At 35.2% G+C, this 19,716-nt stretch overlaps 1 protein-coding gene across 1 annotated transcript in view; it reads right to left on the bottom strand.

The window, feature by feature from the left end:
• Positions 1-19,716, bottom strand: part of ANKRD31 (ankyrin repeat domain 31) — a 64,567-nt gene that overhangs the window by 14,166 nt on the left and 30,685 nt on the right. Inside the window, exons 12-20 of the mRNA XM_035309572.1 lie at positions 19,137-19,373; positions 14,446-14,577; positions 13,124-13,266; positions 10,566-10,725; positions 9,866-9,963; positions 9,042-9,129; positions 6,151-6,247; positions 930-1,070; positions 212-308 (exon numbers count right to left, since the gene is read on the bottom strand). Of these exons, the coding sequence (XP_035165463.1) occupies positions 1,043-1,070; positions 6,151-6,247; positions 9,042-9,129; positions 9,866-9,963; positions 10,566-10,725; positions 13,124-13,266; positions 14,446-14,577; positions 19,137-19,373 (983 nt within the window). The 3' untranslated portion in view covers positions 212-308; positions 930-1,042. The remainder of the gene's footprint in view (positions 1-211; positions 309-929; positions 1,071-6,150; positions 6,248-9,041; positions 9,130-9,865; positions 9,964-10,565; positions 10,726-13,123; positions 13,267-14,445; positions 14,578-19,136; positions 19,374-19,716) is intronic.

Here is a 19,716-nt window from a genome sequence, read left to right as displayed (position 1 = left end):
TCAGCACAACCACATTCTGAAAGAAAAGAAACATGCACTTCTTTAAAGATAACTAGTAATTTCTGTCACTATGTTTCAAGCCCAAGATCTACAATACACATGTAGAACAGAATAAATCAAAAAGCAATGGATGAATTTGGAATTTAAGCTCTTTAGAAATCACTTTCTGCTGCTTTCAGTCATGGTGAATATTAGATTTTGTGGTACATACCCAAGGGCTCTCTTTGTTGTGATGGTAATTCGAGGTCATTAGAAACATGCACATCTTCAACAAGAAGTTTTGACAACTGTGTCCCATGATACGTAACCTGTACAAACAAATCTAAATCAATAACTGGTCATTCTAATTGCTTTTTTTTTTTTCCTGATAGGTGACAAATTTTCACTTTTCTTATAATACTGAATTTATGCATATAATAGTCTAATCTATGTCTATCAATATCAAGCAGAAATTCTGCTCATTTGAATTGTGACTGACAAAACATACTTTATCTGCTAAGCCCTGTAAACCATGCCACTATTTGTGCAGCATTTGTCCTTGACACTCTGACATTTCAATAAGATTGTTCCTTTTTGTTCTCTTAACTACCTTTCAGCTTTTCCTGTCAGTCTCTTAATCATTTTAAAAACTAATCTTTAAAAGCACTGAGAGCTTACAGAGTGGGTATTCCACAGGCTCTGAACTAGTTCATCATTGTACATCTGCTCTTTTTCTGGGGCTATGTACCTCTCTGCTTGCTGCTTATTCGTTAACAGTAAGAAGACTTTAAAATTTAGGCTTCTATTGTCTTCTGTTTTAATAACTAAGAACTAGAGGTCCTAAATGGTGAAAATATTTTCTAACTGCATTTTACCTTATGAATTATAGATTTGTGAAATTTGTTATTTCTATTTATTAGTATTATTTCAGAGAGGAAAATCAGGCCTACCTTGTTCCACACATACTTCCATGTCACAGAAATATCACTTCCTAATAGGTCTTTAACCCACTGAACTGGATTCTGAAGTATTTTATTTTCACTCGTTTTGATCTTGCCGTTCTCTAAGAGTGTGGCTTTATGACTAAATTCCTAAGAAATAAAAATTGAGGAATTTTTAATTCATAAATCAACAAATCTAAATTAAAATCCTTAAAATATAGGAAAATGATGAAGGGCGATATAACTAAAATGTTGCAGCTAACTTGTTTTTTCTCAAAAAAAAAAATTCACTGCCACTATGTATCATAAACCGTGATACATAAGATAAGAGGATTTATTCCAACAGAGTAAGATGTTTTGGCCACACAGATAACACTGCCAGAGGACTCCTCCTAGGTTTGAGATCAGATTCCTTTTAATAACAAGTGCATGTCAGAACAGTATTTCCCTTTTATTTCCTCTTAGACATAACAGGGCTGTGAATAAATTAATTTGCAAAAGAGAACTTAGGAACTCATACACCAAAAAAATGTAACTCTAAGTCAGTGTCTTAGATGTGTGGAAAAAATACATCACAGTAGAATTCTGACAACAATTTAAAGATTCAACATATTTGCACAAAACTTCATCTACATCAAGAGACATTAAAAGGAGAAACCTGACAGCCTTACCTCATGCAAAATTAAGTATAAAGTAATTTATTGTTACTGTCTCTTTGACAAGTTGATCAGTTCTGAAAACTCATATGCACCTCTGGAAGCATGGCTTACAGTTGTTTACAGTTCAGTAAGTTATGGTTTTGTTATACTGGTCTCAGTTAGGCTAATACAGCAAAAATCAGTTTTTGATTGGTAGGTTGTTGATTGTTGACTGTTAGAACTTGGTAAGGTTGCTTAGCATGCATGAGGTTAAACAGTCACAAAAGGAGAGTGATCCATCAGATTCAACTGCCTTCTACCATGGCAAATGGCTTGGCTCTGTGTCTGTAAGAATCTAAACAAAGATGTTTAACCCTAACATTCTGACGTTTGCAGCTTCATAGCTTGGGTGCACAGTGTTCAAAATTGCATCCTGCCTACCCAAAGCTAACTTAAGTAAGGACTAAGCACTAACTGTTGTTATCAAGTAGATATCTTTAACTATAACTTTACTGATCATCACTTCTTTGCAATGCAGCAGATACTGGCTTCTTAACTTCAATCTCTACAATGCTCACTGTCTTCCAAGACATAAATGAGTGCCATTTTCATTCTACTAAAAAACACTGATTTCTCTAAACTCCCCCGATCAACATTTCAATATAGGGTTATAATTCCTCACATCCACATGTATCAGGATGATATCATAGGTAACGGTCTTCAGAGATGACAGTAAGCCTACCAAATTCTTCATCCTTGAATTTAGTCATCTTGGGGTTTGGAGGAATATTACATTTCCTTCAACAATACGAAGAATGTGTATAGATCTATGACACGACTCAGTGTAGAGAGTTGTAACTTGCTAACACTGTATTATGTTACTAAACACAGTAAGACACCAAACAGCTGCTCTCAGCAGAAAAGCATTCCTGAGCAGATTGTAGGTGTATAAATGAGGGTCTTTTTACATTAACTATACCTGATTAGCTGAAAAGAACCTTTCATATTTTAGTCAATATGTTGCCCTGGAAATCAACTAGCTCACAGCTGGGAACTCAGTCAATAATTCCATCATTTACTCAATACAAAGCTAGTTCCCTGGCAGCTGTCTTGCAAATCTGCTTTGTATTTGGAAGCACAGGGGCATGTTTTTATATTAAAAAGAGGTTGATTTTACTTTTACTTTTTGCAAATGTGGTTCACATCAGACTCCAAAACCAGTTGGCATGTAAGCAAGTAATTTTGCGTGCATTCATTTCTGCCGTGGCACAGTGAAATCCTTAGTGATACATTTATTTATTTGAGGGACCTGACAGTTGCTTCAGAAATCACATCGTCATGAGGACCTTAACGTACCCCCTCCTTTCAATCTGAAAACTGGGTATTACACAATGTAGACCAACTAACAATTCCACCTTGGTTTTAGCAATAGGAAATACTAAGAAACTGTTAATGCAAAGTTAAACACAAACTTTACACATTCAGTGTTTTGGGTGTCAAAGTCATGGGATAACAGAAGACATTATAAATAGCATTTTCCCTTAAAACGCATAAAAGATTATCTGTAACTAATGCATAAAAATTTTCACTACCCAATGGTGAAGATACAGACTGCTGTTTCCCCATTTTAGTTCTTTTTTTTTTTTTTTTTTTTCATTATTTGCTAATATTAGCATTATAATATCTCAACAATTACCTGCAGTTTGAATTCTAAAACATTTTCTCCTGGCTTAATCCTTCCCAACTGAAGAAGATCTATCAACTGAAACTTCTTCTTGTTTTTTCTTTCATACTTCACTTTTTTTTGTTCACATTCCTGGTAACTATGGCCCTGGGAAGATTTCTTACTAAGGTTTGCTGGATAATCTGTGTTTGATATAAGATTTGTAAGCACTAAGTCAGCATTAAATGAGTTCTCACTGCGCTGAAAGATCATATTCTGCAGAGTATTTGGAAAGTTCTCTGTGGATGTTGACACAATTACTTGCTGGTGCTGCTGCTGGAAAGCTTCTTTCTTATTTACACATCTGTGTAGATCCTCATTTGTAAGCACCTGCTGACAGTCACCGCCTGGCTGACAAACATTGTTACTGACAACAGTGCTTCGGGCTTCTGAAATATTTAATGTGTTGGTCGCTGGAGTGGGCTGTAAAGACTTGTTTCCTTGCTCTGCAACTGCTACACAATCAATGACATTTTGCTGTGAATTCTTTGTTTCAGCAGTGGAACCAGCAGTTTCTGAAGGCATTGTCACCACTTCTACAGCATTTGACATAGTATTGAAGGGGTATTTTCTTATCGTCTTTTTAGATGTTGAAGTATGATCAGAAACCTCTTTGCTTCTAATTGCTTCTTTATTTGGTTCTGTCTCAGCCAAGCAGTTGTTTGGATGTTGGCTGCATTCCTGAGCTGCAAATCTATTTTCTAAAGAGAGATGTGCTTCTACTCTGTTTCCATTAGGCATGCTGGCACCAAGCCCCGTATCAGATGTAACTGCATCAGGATGCATGATTTCATCAGCAGCTAAACCTTGTCCTTTACAACTTCCATAGGAAAAAACTATTTTTGAGATTTGGTCCTCTAACTGTGTTGCTCTGAATACTTGCTTTGTTTTTCTGTAATTTTGTATTTTCTGGACTAACTCCTTCTGGTTTTGGGCAACAGTCAACAGACTCTTTTGCCTGGAAGCAAGGTTAACTACTTGTTCCCTCAGTGCTCCCTTCTTAAAAGATTCCGCTGAAGCCCTACAGAAAATCATAAAAGTTTTATTAAAGACCCCAGAGTTACTATGAACAGAGAACAAAAACAGTTTAACAGATGTAACTCACTAAAAACAAAGTGGGTTTCAAAGGACTTTGCCAACATCTAAAATTTGAACAATGTTTTAATCATGTATGAAGTTTATGGTTCAGATCCAAGGTTTCATGCACAACAAACTGCAGAATTCTGTCTAGAAGTAGCATGAAAGCATCAAAACTACAGCAAAAACCTTATACCACCCTTGACTCATGGAACCATTGCAAGTAGCAATAGTTCATTGAATTCAAAGCCTTTGCAGCTCAAGTTTGGAGCCTTTTACAATGAGCTCAGAATGAGTTTCTAAAGGAAGTACTATCAGATAGTTTTATGGTCTTCCACTGTAAAATATTTAGTGAACACCAAAACTGTAATAACATCACATGACCATTCAGACAAAAGCAGTTTAGGATGTTGTACACCAGTTTGAAAATCTCTTTCCCTTCATCAGGACTTGCTTCCTAGTTGAGTTGGTCTCCCTGTGAGACTCTTTCCAGGGATTCACCTCCTGCTAGAAGGGAATTCCTTGTTTTCCCACTTACTTTGGCACAAGAACCAGCAGCATGGCTGCTAATACTCTTTTCTCCTCCTCTCCCCTCATGAGACAATTGATTGCCCCATCGCTCTAGCTCCTTGCTGGAAAGATAGAGGAGTACCAGAAAGTGTGGGCAAAGGAACAGCAGTGCAATTTACTTTTAACTCCACCCACAGCAGAGATGCCATGCAAGTAACACTATCCCAGTCTGAGAAAAGAGAGGCTGTAGAGGGGATCAGGACAGAGGTACAGCAAGACTAGTCCATACAGAACAAGGACAGCTAAATTACAGTGTGACTGTATCGGTGTTCCATTCTGTACCGTGATACTGCTTGCTTAGAATCCATGATATGATCAGTGTACCCGCATATCATTGATCACTGGTACTAATAAGCCTTGACAGCTACAGAACACCACAGTAGCCTGTGAGGCTCCACACATTTTTCTAGCACTGTTTCTCTGGGAAGTTTTGTTACTTTATTGCCAAATAGGTACAGAAAGAACCTGCAACTGAAGAGAAAGTACAAAGCAAAGAGAATGCAACTAAAATGACAAAGGCAAAGCATTTTACAGCCACTAACAAATACAGTGCTTTTTTCCCATCGTTTTTCTTAGGTGAGAGAAACATTTTAATATCTTCAAAGGAACATACTGAAATAGAGAAGCATTAGTAGTATTTCTCCCTTGGCCAACTAACTGAATAACAGAAAGATGAAAAAATATGATGATGCTTCCTCATCTTCTGTACATTCATATCTTGAGTGGTAAAAGCTTATATGTTAATTAGTTTAAAATAAACTTTGTACCATATAAATAATAAAAAGGAAATATAACATAATTTGGCTCATTACTGTTGACGGGCAGCTGTTGCATTAGCTGCAGGATATCTCCAATACCCAGAAGTTTTTATCATTTTTCTCTAGAACAGTTTCATTCTCAATATTAGAAGACAGATGAAACTGTGAAATTTTTAAATTAATTATGTTGTCCTTGTTTTTTAATTCAGTCATTAGCTGGTTCACAAGGATAGTTTGGAACCCTAACTTCTCTTCACATAAGACTGTCTTTCTTTCTCATAATTTACACATTCTGTGAAATTTACTTCTTACTGGAAGTAACTGAAACCAGTACTGATAAAAATTCAGCAAAATCTGAATGAAGAGTACCTATTTTTGCTTTCACACTACTGTATACTTCTAATTACATCTATCAGTACTGCTTTTAGGAATTCCTGTAAATACAAACCTTGTATTCCACGTACCTGTATTTTTTAGCAAGGGCATCCCTTTCTGTTTTCTGTTTTGCAAACATTTCATTCAAAGTATTTTGTATCTGACACAGCCTTTGGGCATACACATCTGTCCAATATTTTGATATAATCAAAATTATGAGGGCAATAAGCATTAGAAAATGATAGTAATAACATTTTTGATGTAGAAAATGCCCAGCCAAAGTACAAACATTTTTACAGCATAACCTTATACAGTCATTCACATTAAAAGCTATTTACAAGTAGAGTATTTCCAAAGAAAATGCTCCCAGGAAGAATTAAACACAAGTTTAATTTAAACTGAAGTAGTCTGAGTATCAGAAAATTTTGAAGTGCAAGTGCCTAGCCTAGAAAGTTATTCTGAGAAAAGGACAGATTAAAGAACTGCCCTGTGGCTAATAAGAACCAAAACTTTTTCAAAGTTTCTTTGTGTTGCAAGGAGTTGCATAACATAATAATGGTATGTGAGGCTACATGCAGAAGTTACACAAGTGTAAGAAGGTGGCTAAAACATTTATATTTTAATATTATAAAACAGTTTGATGAGTTTAGACTGTTCTTAGTTAAATATGTGCTAAAAACATATGTATCACAGTCCTACATATTAACTAATACATAGTACAAGACAAAATATGATTAGAAATTGTCACATTTGTTAGCTATATTTTTCTGAAATAAGAGGAACAATTAAAATTTCTTCTCTAGATCTCTTATTTTCTTAGATATATATAAAAAAGAGAGTTCAGAAGTCATGATCATCAGATACCACTGGAATAATACAGTAAACATATAATCTCATTTCTAAGATTCTAAAAAGAGGAGATATGAAATCTCCATTGTCATGAAAGCTGGATAATTATCTGATTAAAATTGCATTTATGTTTCCAATAACTTATTTCACAGTATTAACCAGTACTCATATTTTAAAATAGAAAAAAAATATTAAAATACTACTCTTATTAATCATAGAATCACAGAATGGTTTGTGTTGGAAGGGACCTTAAGGACCATCTAGATCCACCTCCTTGCCATGGGCAGGGACACCTCCCATCAGACCAGGTTGCCCAAAGCCCCATCCAGCCTGGCATTAAACACCTCCAGGGATGGGGCATCCACAGCTTCCCTGGGCAACCTGTGCCAGGGCCTCAGCACCCTCAAATGTAAGCTTAAGGTAACTTAATAGAGAATTTGAATCTATTTTTTAGACTAAATTGTATTGCATGTAAACATCTTGATGGTTTTATTCTATGCTGTAAATTTGTCAATATAATCCTATATTCTTGTTCAGTCTTGTGCTTCTCCAAAATCATGAAATCATGATTTCATTTAAGAGGTGCTACATTATTAACACCTTAGTCAGCAGTCTATACCAATCATCATGTTCATTTCATTCATATCCCTAAATAGTAACAGTCTGATACTTCTTATTTTCCTCATTTATGAAATTGCATAGATCTTTGTTTCAGCCTTATCATGCATAAAGCTTTAACATGCGTACAGATTTCTGCCTATCATATGTCTCTTTGTCAAACATTTTTCAAGCGAATATGACTTTAATTAACAGTTCATAATCCATACATCTGACTTGGAGACTACAAATCTGCACAATTCCATATTTCACGTTTATTTTTGAAGGTATATTTTAAATATAATTTGAAAGCTCCAAGCTATTTTCAGGGAAATAAATAAATAAATAAAACTTTCTTTTCTGTCAGGAAGCAAAAGTTTTTAATGTGCATGATCTGCTCCAAAGTACAGTCCCATCTAGTTGGCAGAGGCAGCTGGGGAGAGTCTTTTGTCAAAAGTCTTCCTGCAGCAAGCCTTACCACTTAAACAGTCATGGCACAGACACAATATGCTCAAACAACTATGCAGCACCAGCATCATGATGCTTTAGGAAGTCAGGGTCACTTAGTTGTCTCTTGAGACTAATCTGAACTGAGATTTGATAGACTAAGACAAATTACACCTCCAGGCAACAGCATTTCTGAAACTGCCCATCATCGATAATGCCTGCGATATTTTTTACCCTCATAAATTATTTTAGGCTCCTGAAAGTGCATTTGCACAAGAATAAAATGCTGCATCCATTATTTTTTACCATTACAGGCACATATTCATGATCATGGAGGGGCTCCAAAAGAATGTCCTACTTGTCACTGACCAACAGTGTGCATTTTTATCTAATGATCCTTATTTATATGATTGATTTGAAACATAATATTTCCATGCCTCCAAGTTACACACTTCCCTTTTTATTATTATAGTCATTCTTTTGTAAATGGGAAGTAAAGGGGAAGACATACTAGGAGTGGCTGAGCTCACTCGCTTTGTTCAGCCTGGAAAAGAGCAGGCTGAGGGGAGACTTCATCACAGTCTACAGCTTCCTCACGAGGGGAGCGTAGGCGCATGTGCTGAGCTCTGCTCTCTGGGGACCAGCATTAGGACCCAAGAGAATGGAGTCAAGCTGTGAGAGGGGAGGTTCAGGCTGGATATCAGGAAGAGGTTCCTCCCTGAAAGGGTGGTCATGCACTGGAACAGGCTCCCTAGGGAGTCAGAGCACCAAGCCTGTCAGAGTTTAAGAAGCATTTGGACTGTGCTCTCAGTCACTTGGTCTAAATTCTGATTTTTGGGTAGACCTGTGTGGAGCCAGGAGTTGGACTCCATGATCCTTGTGAGTCCCTTCCAACTTGGGATATTCTATAATTCTATGATTATACTCCAGTAAATACACTTATCTGGGAACTGTTATTAAGTTCTTATTGTGAAGTTTTATGTTCCAAAGGAGATATGCTAATACCATTACTTGTTACTTGCAATACTATTTCTAAAGTGATGATACTAGATATTTACAAAAAATAACTGAAACAACTTGAATTTACATCGACCTGCATCTTTGGAAGTTCTCAGTTCAAGTAGCAACAGTTCCTTCTGCTTCTTTTTGGTATCTTGTATGGCTACAACAGACTCCTGTCAAGAAATACAAGAATTATAGTAAGAAGTAGGGTCAAATGCACCATATCCTGCATGGCCTGCAGGATAAGTATTGGTGGACTCAAGCCATTAGAGATAGGGAGCAGCTTCTGCAAGAAGGTCATGAGGGCACTGATATGACAGACACACATAGCACCAAAGCTATGCTCTGCAAGGGGCTTTCACAGCTTGGTTTTGCCCAGGTGTTCAGACTTGTCTGTGCTCAGTGTCTCACCTCTGAGTGCACTGAAGGATTTAGATAGTGAATTTCACCATGACATTATCACCTAGACAACATACACATAGCCTATGGGTAGCAGCAAGAGCTCTCCCAACATAAAACTTGTGCAAAAATCTTTGCTGATGTTTTAAAATAAGATTAAACAATTTCTAAATGCCTTCATTATGAAGAAATATCATTACACTTTCAAAGAGCCATTTTGGAAATGTGTTGAAAAAACTCAGGATTCCTTACTTTTTTCTATTCATATAAGGAATAAAAAATATCTATATGTTGCCTACTGTTTTCACAATAAGTATAAATACGTGGGAATCATGAACTGAGAGAAGTGATAATTCACAAATTCATTACGTGCTGTAACACACCGTTACTGTTCTTTACATAGATTCTAATGTTATTCAGATTTTTTTATGTTATTCAGTAAGTAAATGATGCTATACTGTACTACACTAGGAAGCAGTGTAACAAAACTCTTCTGTTGTCCATACTCACCACACAGGATTTCTCACGTTGTGGCTTCAAAGCTGCATCATCTTTTTTGCAGCACTCAAAGCAACTTTTTTCTCTTCTTGACCTAAGATAGCTCCTCTCTTTGTAATTGAAAAAAAAAAAAAAAAAAAAAAAAAAAAAAAAAGAAATATAATTTAAAATGAAATTTCAGGAGGAAATTGCACCATAGGTTAGATTAGTTCATATAGGTTACAAAAATGTAATGGCAGATCATACTATGAAAAAATATCTTGTATATGCAGATGAGATCGTTTTTAGGCAGCATAGTATTTAAAGCTACAATTTTTAAAAAACACAAAGGTCTTGTAAAAGGAAGTATGGATGATAATGAAAATCTGAAGAGCCAAATATGTCCTTACTCCTTAGATTCTCAGGAAAAATAAATAAATAAATAAATAAATAAATGAATAAATAAATAAATAAATAAATAAATCCTAATCACAGAATCACAGAACCGTAGGGGTTGGAAGGGACCTCAAAAGATCATTGGGTCCAACCCCCCTGCCAAAGCAGGTTCCTCAGAGAACCTGTTAATCAGTTGTTAACAGAGCTAAACATACCTGTGCCAGGCAATATGCACCTCTGCAAATCAGCAGCAATCTAATGTACAGTTTTGCACTAAGACTACAGATCCTATGGTTTACATGACAATCCTACTCTTTACATTACAAAACCAACATACCTGTACCCTCAATAGTTTCAACAGGAAGTACAGAGTCAATAGCACCATAAGACTTAAGCAGCTCTTTCATTTCATCATCAGAAGCTCCATCCAAAGCACTTTTCCCATAACTGTCCCTCTCACAGGGATTTGCTCCATGCTGTAGTAGAATCCTGGCTGCCTATTGCATATTATAGTTTGTATTGTTATTGTTCTTGCTGTAGAAATATACCACAACTATCTATGGTAAGCCATGAGCAACAAAAGTACAAATAAGACACCCTACAACCTGCAGAGACACGTGCAGAGCCAAGTTTATCTGGTTCTTATTTTATACTTCTTTCTTTATAATAACAAATTTTAAAAGGGCAACTTGTTGTGAATCACTGGAGTAGACAGTAGTTACAAAACATCCTAGACCTAAATGAATAGAAACTGGTGAATTTTATTGTGAACAAATAGCAGAAAAGAAGTAGATTTTTTCCTCAAGACATTTAATAGTGTTTTTGTTTTTCAGCTATGTCCTCTGATGATTTCTAATTCAAAATCACTTATATATCTGCTTAATTTTAAAACGTGGAAAAGAGATCAGTGGCATCTGTTTCCCTTTAAAACTGAGATCATACGAAAGCATTGAGGGGGGCAGAGGTTGGATAGTAAAGAATTTTCATACATATGATTTCTCATTTTTTACATTTCTAATTTTCTTACATTGCAAATATTCAGAACACCAGAAGAAGAACACCCCACAGAATTTCAAAATCTGCGGTGCTGCTTCTGAAGTAGTGGCATAATCAGTCAAAATCTTCTGTATTGGTTTTACCCACAAATACTGAATAACAGTTCGCATGTTTTCAAGAGTCCTAGTGACAGTTAGGTACCAGGACTGTGAAATTGCCTCCTTCATATTATCTTGCCTCAGAGAGAAGATAAATGGGATGCCTCACAGAAAAGATAAATACAACAAAAAAATCAGCTCTTTTGATGGGAATAGAGGAGGTACATTTGAGTCAATCTGGCATCATCTTTCTATGCTCAGTTCCTTGGAACTCACTGTGCCAAAACAACATTTTATTTATTTGTTTATTCAAATAAAAGGGAGACATTTGGCTGAGCTGTGGGAGTGTGTTTTACCAGTTACACATGGATCCAAAGCTGCTTCCATGACTGTTTTCTTACTTTGCACATTACAAACCCCAAGTACTACATAAGGAAGTCCCAGCCTACGTTTGGGACTCTCCAGTGTGGGAGAACCCAAATGCTATCCCAGTCTGTGCTGGGGTTGCCTTAACCATACACTACCCACGATGTGCCACCCCAGCCCATGCTTTCCCTTACACTAGCACAATTCTTAAGCTGGCTCAGGGGGCTAATCTAAACTAAGCCTTGTTTTTAGAGGATTAGATTTCCATTTGTTCAGCTCCCTGAACTAGTTTTATGCATGGTCACTGAAGAGCTCCAAACTGAAGACTGGCCATTGGCAGGTGCTCTTGTAAGATGCATGCAGTATTAAGTGCTCTTAGAAATGTATCCCTTCCTTTGTCTGTTGAAAAGATTTCAACATCTTTTCCATACTCTTAAAATAAATTTTAACTTTAGATGGATTTCCTTAACAGTAAATTGAAATATTTTTAAATGGGCATCAAGCAAATATTCATGGTTCAGAAAGATTTACAAAAGGGAAAAATTATGACTGAATATGTTTCTAAATTACTTTTTAAATAAATTTGGTATTTTCTTTGGTTATTGTGATACTTCTTTAAGTTCTTATTTTACATAAAGAAAAAACAAACAACAACAACAACAACAACAAAACCTCCACTACCATCATAAAATGAACAAAGCCTTCTGTCTAAAAAGCAACCATTTATCATTAATGGTAAAGATTTTCTTCTTTCCCTAGCCTACAAAACATCTCTGATCTCTTAGTCAGTATTTTGTCTTCTGAAACACCTTTGCAAATCCAGTATGTTTCAATAGTAAGTGTATTCATGAAAACATAATTAAATTATTCTGATTAATTTTCTATTTATCAAAATATGGATGTGTAGGTGTACCAGAATTATTCATTGATTTTTGGTCAAATCATGCAAATATGTTTGCCTGAAATTATTAAATTTGGGGGAAAATCTATTCTGTGTCTTTAAATATGATTTTCCTTTAAAAATTATGTTTTGACAGTTAAACTATGCTTGCTTTAATCTACTTTAATGGGAAAATTATCTAAGTCAAAACACCTCTATAGAATTCAAATTTAGAATGCTCAGTGTTTCAGTATTATTTTAAAGAAGCCCAATTTGTGAGAGAGAATGATTTATTGCTTCTGAACTTTTCTGATTTGTACACTGGACTGAAAATGTCAATTGACCGTGCAACTTCAATTGTCACTACTGAAAAATAATAATTATTCTAATTTTCATCAACTCAAAGAATGTTGATTTATTTCCTAACAAATATACACTAAAAATACTAAAATTGTATTAGTAACTTTGACTTTTCTTATTTAAACCAGCATTTTACTTTGCTGGCCCACTCCTGGAAATCAGGCTTAAATAACGTAACTTAAAAGAAAAATGTACCTCCAAATAATTGCCAGAAACAGCATCGTGTATGGGCAAAATACCATCCATGCTTCTGCTGTTAACATTAGCACCAGCTTTCAGTAATTCTAAGATCACTTCAGTAAAACCACCATAGGAAGCTTCATGAATTGCTGTCCAACCTAATCAAAGCAAGACAGCAAGACAACATGGATCCGATTTGGAAACATCCACACAAATCACTAATTAGCAATTACACATTTCACTGTGTTTGCTTTAAAATACACATTGGACTATTCTCTTTAAAATTAACCTTAAACAAAGAATCATCATACTAAGGTAAATTATTTCCCGTATAATTCAGCTTACGTCAGAGAAAACTGTATCCAGCATTAGCTAGAAAAAATATTTTTTACTTCTCTACTACACCACTAGAAACAATAAAAGAAACAACCAAAAAAAAGTAGAGTAGAAAGAATAAAAAAAAATTATATGATTTTTACCCTTATTTCCCCAGGAAAATTTCCTAAGGAAGTAAGATTTGTGTGATTGTGCTTCACAAATGAGTATATAATTACCAAGTGCATAAGCATCAGTTCCCTCTGAACTTCCAAGGCCACTGGTCAATTCCAATCAAATTTAACAGACGCTGTAGGTCTCAGAGTTACCAACCTTCCATACACTCTCTTACTGTGTGCTCTTCAACAGAGGAGCATGTCCTGATTAACGTCCCTGCTGAGGGAAAGGCTGCCTTTGCTCCATGCTGCGACACAAATCCAGAGGTTCACTGACTGCTTGAACTTACTAAATGACTTCGTCCCCTTTTCTCCCTTACCCATCTGAAAAGTTTGGAATCAAATACTAAAGTAGACACACTTACTCTTACCAATAATGCTCACATCAGTAGAAAAAAAAATTGAGTCTCAAGTTGTCATAAATATAAAAAATAGAACGACTCTCCACAGTTTGTCACACACCCCATCACTATAAGGGTTTCATATAAACGCTTCATGTGAGGAATGTATACGTGCATGTATGGCTTTATAAGAACTACTATACAGTCATAAAAGCACCTTTGGTCTGCTGGACACTACAACTTAATTCCAAGAATTAATATGTCTTATTTGTAATTGTTATAAAAACATTTGAACAAAAAAATACAAACTGTGCTTATTTAATAAATATGTAACTCTAAAGAGGACAAGCTATTTTCTACAGGATTATGTTTGAACAGTTTCAAGAATCTTAAAAATAAATCAAGAATACATAATTATATTAAAAGTATATGAAATACATAAAACCAAATATGCACATTACATAAAATTACATCTAAAACAAGTTAATGAGAGCCATATTCAAACCTGCATTGTCCTGTTCATTGACACAAATTCCAGATGATATCAGAGTTTTCACCAAAGACAAATTTCCTCTCCTAGCAGCAATATGCAGCTTAGTTTCTCCTTTTGCATTTCTCTTTTTCTTCTTTGATCCACCTGTTATATTTATGGGTAACATGAAAGATTACATCTTCCTTTCTGTTAGACAGGAGAGATTCTGAACACATGTTTACATGATGCTCAACATGAACAATAAAAATGTTTAATTATAAAAGGGATTAAGTTTCCTAACTCATTTGGATTAATGTAAATTTGTGCAATACTGTGACCTTAATTATTCAGTGCTATTAACTGACTATATCAAAAGTACTGCATAACAGTATGGAAAACAAACACATTCTATGCCACAACATACACAGTTCAGATCTAGATGGCTTAAGAAGGGTACATTGGTGTAGGGATGAACCAAAAAGATAACAAGGTTGAACAGTTCTATAATATATAGAGGTAGGAAGCATGTCACATTTCTCCACAAATTTCTTTTAAGTTACCAGGCATACCTGACAAACATATTAAATATGCAAATAAAAGTATTTAAGAAAGTACATAAAAGTTGTACACAAAAAGTACACAAAAACTTGACCATTACCACTTCTCCATTCTGGATTCTGTATACATTTCTACAGAAGATATTTCTACAGCTGTGCTTTGACAAAGTCCCGTAGACAAATTATGTATCTTTGATTAATGTCAGCTAACACAGTTAAACTGCCTTTTAATTAAACTGGTGCAGCACTGGACTCATCAGCATAAATAAACCTGATTTTATCCTTCTTTTATTGGTTCACAAAAAAAAAAAGAAGTCTGCTTTAAATAGTATCATATGATCAAATAGGTCCTAATTCTCAGGCTTCAAGTACCAGATATAAAATTGGAAGTGACAGAAAGAAAAAAAAAAACAACGGATTAACAAAGTATTAATTCTGCATATAGAGTAAGGACACCAAAAAGACATGTATCAATATTCAAAGCATGTATAAATATTCAAAAGCTCTACCACATATTAGCTTTTTTTTTTTTACTCCTGTTCTTACTGTTTTAATACTGTACTATCAGATCTTCAATAATAATAATACTAATAATTCATTTGGTTCTTTCCCCAATTTCTTAAAAATCTGTAATACATCTACAAAACAGGTTTCAAATAAGAATTTTGCAAATCTTAGCCATTTTTTTTGTATTTATATGAACAAGTAGTTCAAGTAGTTCCTGCATCCCCATTTCCTCTTCTCATCAGACAAGCTGTCTTCTCAGATATTTCCAGTTACTAGTAACCATTGCTATCAAACACCTTCTGTGATTTGACAGCTGCCTGTTTTTAGGTTCCTTCTACCTCATGGAAAATCTGTCTTTCCAAGGTTTTCTTTATTGTGAACTAATGAGCCTGTCATCTAGGACTGTTTGGAAGCATATGAAAGATATATTGCAAATATATTAAAGATGAACATGCAGTGAGGATATATCCATATTAACTTTAGCTCATTCAGATCCTGCTACATTGAGACCATGGCAGCACAGAGCTCAACACAGGCCATTATAACCTGTCAAAAAGCATTTGGGCAGCCAACTTTGTAATGAGTGTACTTGGCCCACGTTGTATTGGCAAACAGAATAGCTGAAGATTTTCTTTTTCAAATGAAAACTATGATTCTAAAGCATGCAGAAGGGAGCACATTATTGAAATACTCCTCCAGCCTGAGACCTACTCTTCTGTAAGATAATGTACTGTATTTTGTCTAAAAGCTTCTGTGTCTGAACTCCCAAAGCAATCATCCACTTTCTGGTCCTTGCTTTTTTTTTTTTTTTTTTTTTTTTTTTTCCTTTGATTCATGGGAAAATGTCCTAGGGACTCTTTATGGAGATGAAGGAGAACAAAAAAGGGTGCACAACAGCACATTAAGCTAATGACCCTTAGTAATATTGGCTGCAAGTGAACAGAAATAATTGCAAAGTTTTTCAGTTAAGTTGTGATGCACAACAGTATTCTTCATGCTTGTTAGGAAACTTTTGCAAAAGCATAATGGGACATTGTATGTGAATCATAAAGTTTTCCATGGAGCACATTGCCAGGTGTATCATAAGCAGGAAGGATCAGGATCTTGGCAAATACAAGATCCAGTAACTGCCAGAAGAACAGCAAGGTGGAGAGGTTACAGTAGCCAAGTTAGATTTGATTAGGTGGCAATACTTCAACAGCTTCTTCAGGTATTAGTATACTTCACCACTGGTCTATGAGTAATTTTTCCCACAAATCAAACTACAAGAAGTACCTTTGTTCTGTATAAGCAGAGTATGAATGTTGAGAGCCTAACAGGTGACTGAATGTAGATAAAAGTGGCATTGTGTATGTGATCATTTAGGAATAGGAATTTTTTATTCAAGAATAAAATAGCATAAGGAAGGTCACTGGGACACAGAACAAACAGCTAAGATGCAAAAGCCAGTTAATGAAGAAAAGGCATGAAGACAGCAAAAACATGTGAAAATGCTGCAAGCCAGGAAACATTATACCATCTTCCACTTTTTCTACTGCATCTGAATGCCATTTTCCCAGTCTCCAAAGTGATTAATGCGTTCAGTTATAAAAAGGGCTACACTTTTTCCCATGACCTGTCAAACAGTAGCATTCTTCTGCAATGAAGGAAACAAAAAACAACAACAGCAACAAAAAAAAACTACCTGTAGAATCTCTCTTGAAAACAAACTAAAAAAAAAAAAAAAAAAAAGTGATCTATGAAATGACATTCCACAGGAGCCCAAAATTTAAGACCCATGTTTGGGATAAAGTTTATTAAAATTCTTAATTGTATGTAAGGGAGGTAAAATATGTAAAGTAAAATAAAATCCAAAATGTATCATGGTGTACACACCTCACTATAAATACTGAACAGGAGCATAGGAGCTGCAGAGAAGGACATCGGAGGGAAAGGAATGATTTCCATGTTCAGTGTTTATTCTTGCAATAATTAGAAGCAGATGGAGCCATGTATCAATCGTGCCATGTTTTCTTTCCTACAACAGGAGGAACCAATTTGGAGATAGAAAAGCTAAGTATTGACACTGCCAAATATTGGAGAACTGTAAGTAGAAAGAAGCATTGACTCCTTTCTATCCACCCCTTCACTTCCAAAGGAATACAAGAGCTTGCAGTCCAGAAACTCAAGACAACAGAAACCTGAGATGGACTGAAAAACAGCAACCACCTGAGACGGAATAAGGAAACAGAATTCTGCACAACTGAAGACAGAAGAGAACAAGAAGACTGTGACTATCAAAGAGAAAAGATCAGCAAGAACCTTGTGTAGTTTACTTGTTAATTTTGTCATGGTATCATGACTGTTACAGGACATTGCTAAGATTGTTTGGTGATTCCTTAATTCAACATATAAAACTAGTAAGCATCAAGATCAAAGTCACCAAAAGGAAGTCAGTTGTTACCAGAGAAGGTAGAAACAGAAAGAATGTTTTGCAGGACACAACTACTTTTCACAGAAGCCGTATCAAGTCTGGAAGAGAGTGGAATATTAAATGAAAAATGAAAAAATGGAAAGTGTATAACAGAAAATACAAAGAAGTTGTAGAAGAATGAAATGGAAAACAAAGGAATACAAGGGATACTCACAGACAGCAAAGATCCTAAAAAGGCGGTATTTACAGATATATTAAAGCAAAAACAAATTCCTCAAACTTGTCATTACCAGACAGAAATTTCAGAATTCTCTAAGATAACAATGAAAACAAATACTCCACTCTGCGTCTAGGCAAAGCTACACAAGGAATTCTTATCTTTTAATGACATGGTACTTTTCATTTCAACACAATAAGAATGCCAAAATGTAATGAAGATAAACATTTCTGAATCAGCAGTCCAGATATATTACCCTCAAAGGTTTTAAAAGAGGAGGCATCCCATCTGAACCATGGGTTTTGGTTTTATAAGTCTTGAGTCCTCTGGTGATTCCAGAGAAAAACTGTCAGTTTCTCCAAAAAGACGTAAGTGAAAAACACTTCAGGATTATGATGAATAATCCGTTGGATCAAGGCTTTATTGTGAAGGCAAGACTTCAAAATACATCTAAGTCTTACACATGTGATGAGACTTTTAAACAGAAAGATATATGAGCAGGCAGAAGAGCTTGTCGCAGGGCACTAGAACCTCTTACCCTATGGAAGTAGGTTCAGCCTGAGTGTATGTTGATTTGTCTCTAATATATACAGTGTATAAAAATATAAGTGAATATATGTGTGTCAGGTACACAGAGAGTCAATTTTACCTGTGATGTATAAAATACCTCACTGAAGACCAATTTAGTATTAAACTCTCATTTAAGTAACCTAGTTAACTAGGTATCAATTTAGTGTTATTTAAAGCTCCCAGTCTTGATTCTGCATCTCCTCAATTACCATGCTGAAAAGACTGATGAATGCGATGTACATAAAACAGAGCAAGAATGACCATTCTGTAAAACTGATTTCTGGCAATATTTCAAGTATTTGGAACTCACAAGACTATTTGTTTAGTATGCTATTCATATTTTTCCATGCTTTTGCTCTGGTATTACAAGAAGCCTTCCTCCTATATGTCTGGGGAAAAAAAAAAAAAAAAAAAAAAAAAAAAAGCAACACTGTTTCAATAAAATATAATTAACCTTCACCTGATTTCTTAGACGTTTGCTGTTCTGATGCTTGATTGAATTGTGATTGACTAGATGAAAGCTTGTATTTACTGCTAGTGGAACACAAGTCTGTCTTTTGTCTTGTCTCCTGTAGGTCTAATCTCATTCTTTTAGTTTGGATTTCTTCTGCTTCAGTAAACTGCGAGAACACATTGCTTTTTCTACTTCCTTCTTCAGTGCTTTCTATTCCATTCATTCCAGCAAACCCTCCTTCATCTGTCACTTTAACAAAAAAACTTGGAATAACTATGCCTTAATACACTGTAATGTGTTAAATGATGTTAAAATTTATGTTAAAATGACCAGCTGGTCTAGGTTAAAATACCACTGCAGCACTCATTCAATTTTTGAAAACACTTTAACATAATAGTTTGTTCGCTATTCACTGTATGTTAATGTACTGAGATTGAATCCAAAAGAGTTCAAAGATTCTTTTGTGAAAAAAGGGCCTTTATTGATTTATAAGTATTAAAAAAAAAATAAGGTGCTTAAGAAATTCACTCTAATTAATGTAACAAATATTCTGGTCACATTTTGATAAATACAATGGAGACTTGTA

The sequence above is a fragment of the Oxyura jamaicensis genome, chromosome Z (genome assembly GCF_011077185.1).
Source record: "Oxyura jamaicensis isolate SHBP4307 breed ruddy duck chromosome Z, BPBGC_Ojam_1.0, whole genome shotgun sequence".
In the NCBI taxonomy this organism is placed as follows: Eukaryota; Metazoa; Chordata; class Aves; order Anseriformes; family Anatidae; genus Oxyura; species Oxyura jamaicensis.
The sequence above is the reverse complement of the archived record's forward strand: the minus strand, read 5'-3'. Positions and strand labels throughout refer to the sequence as shown.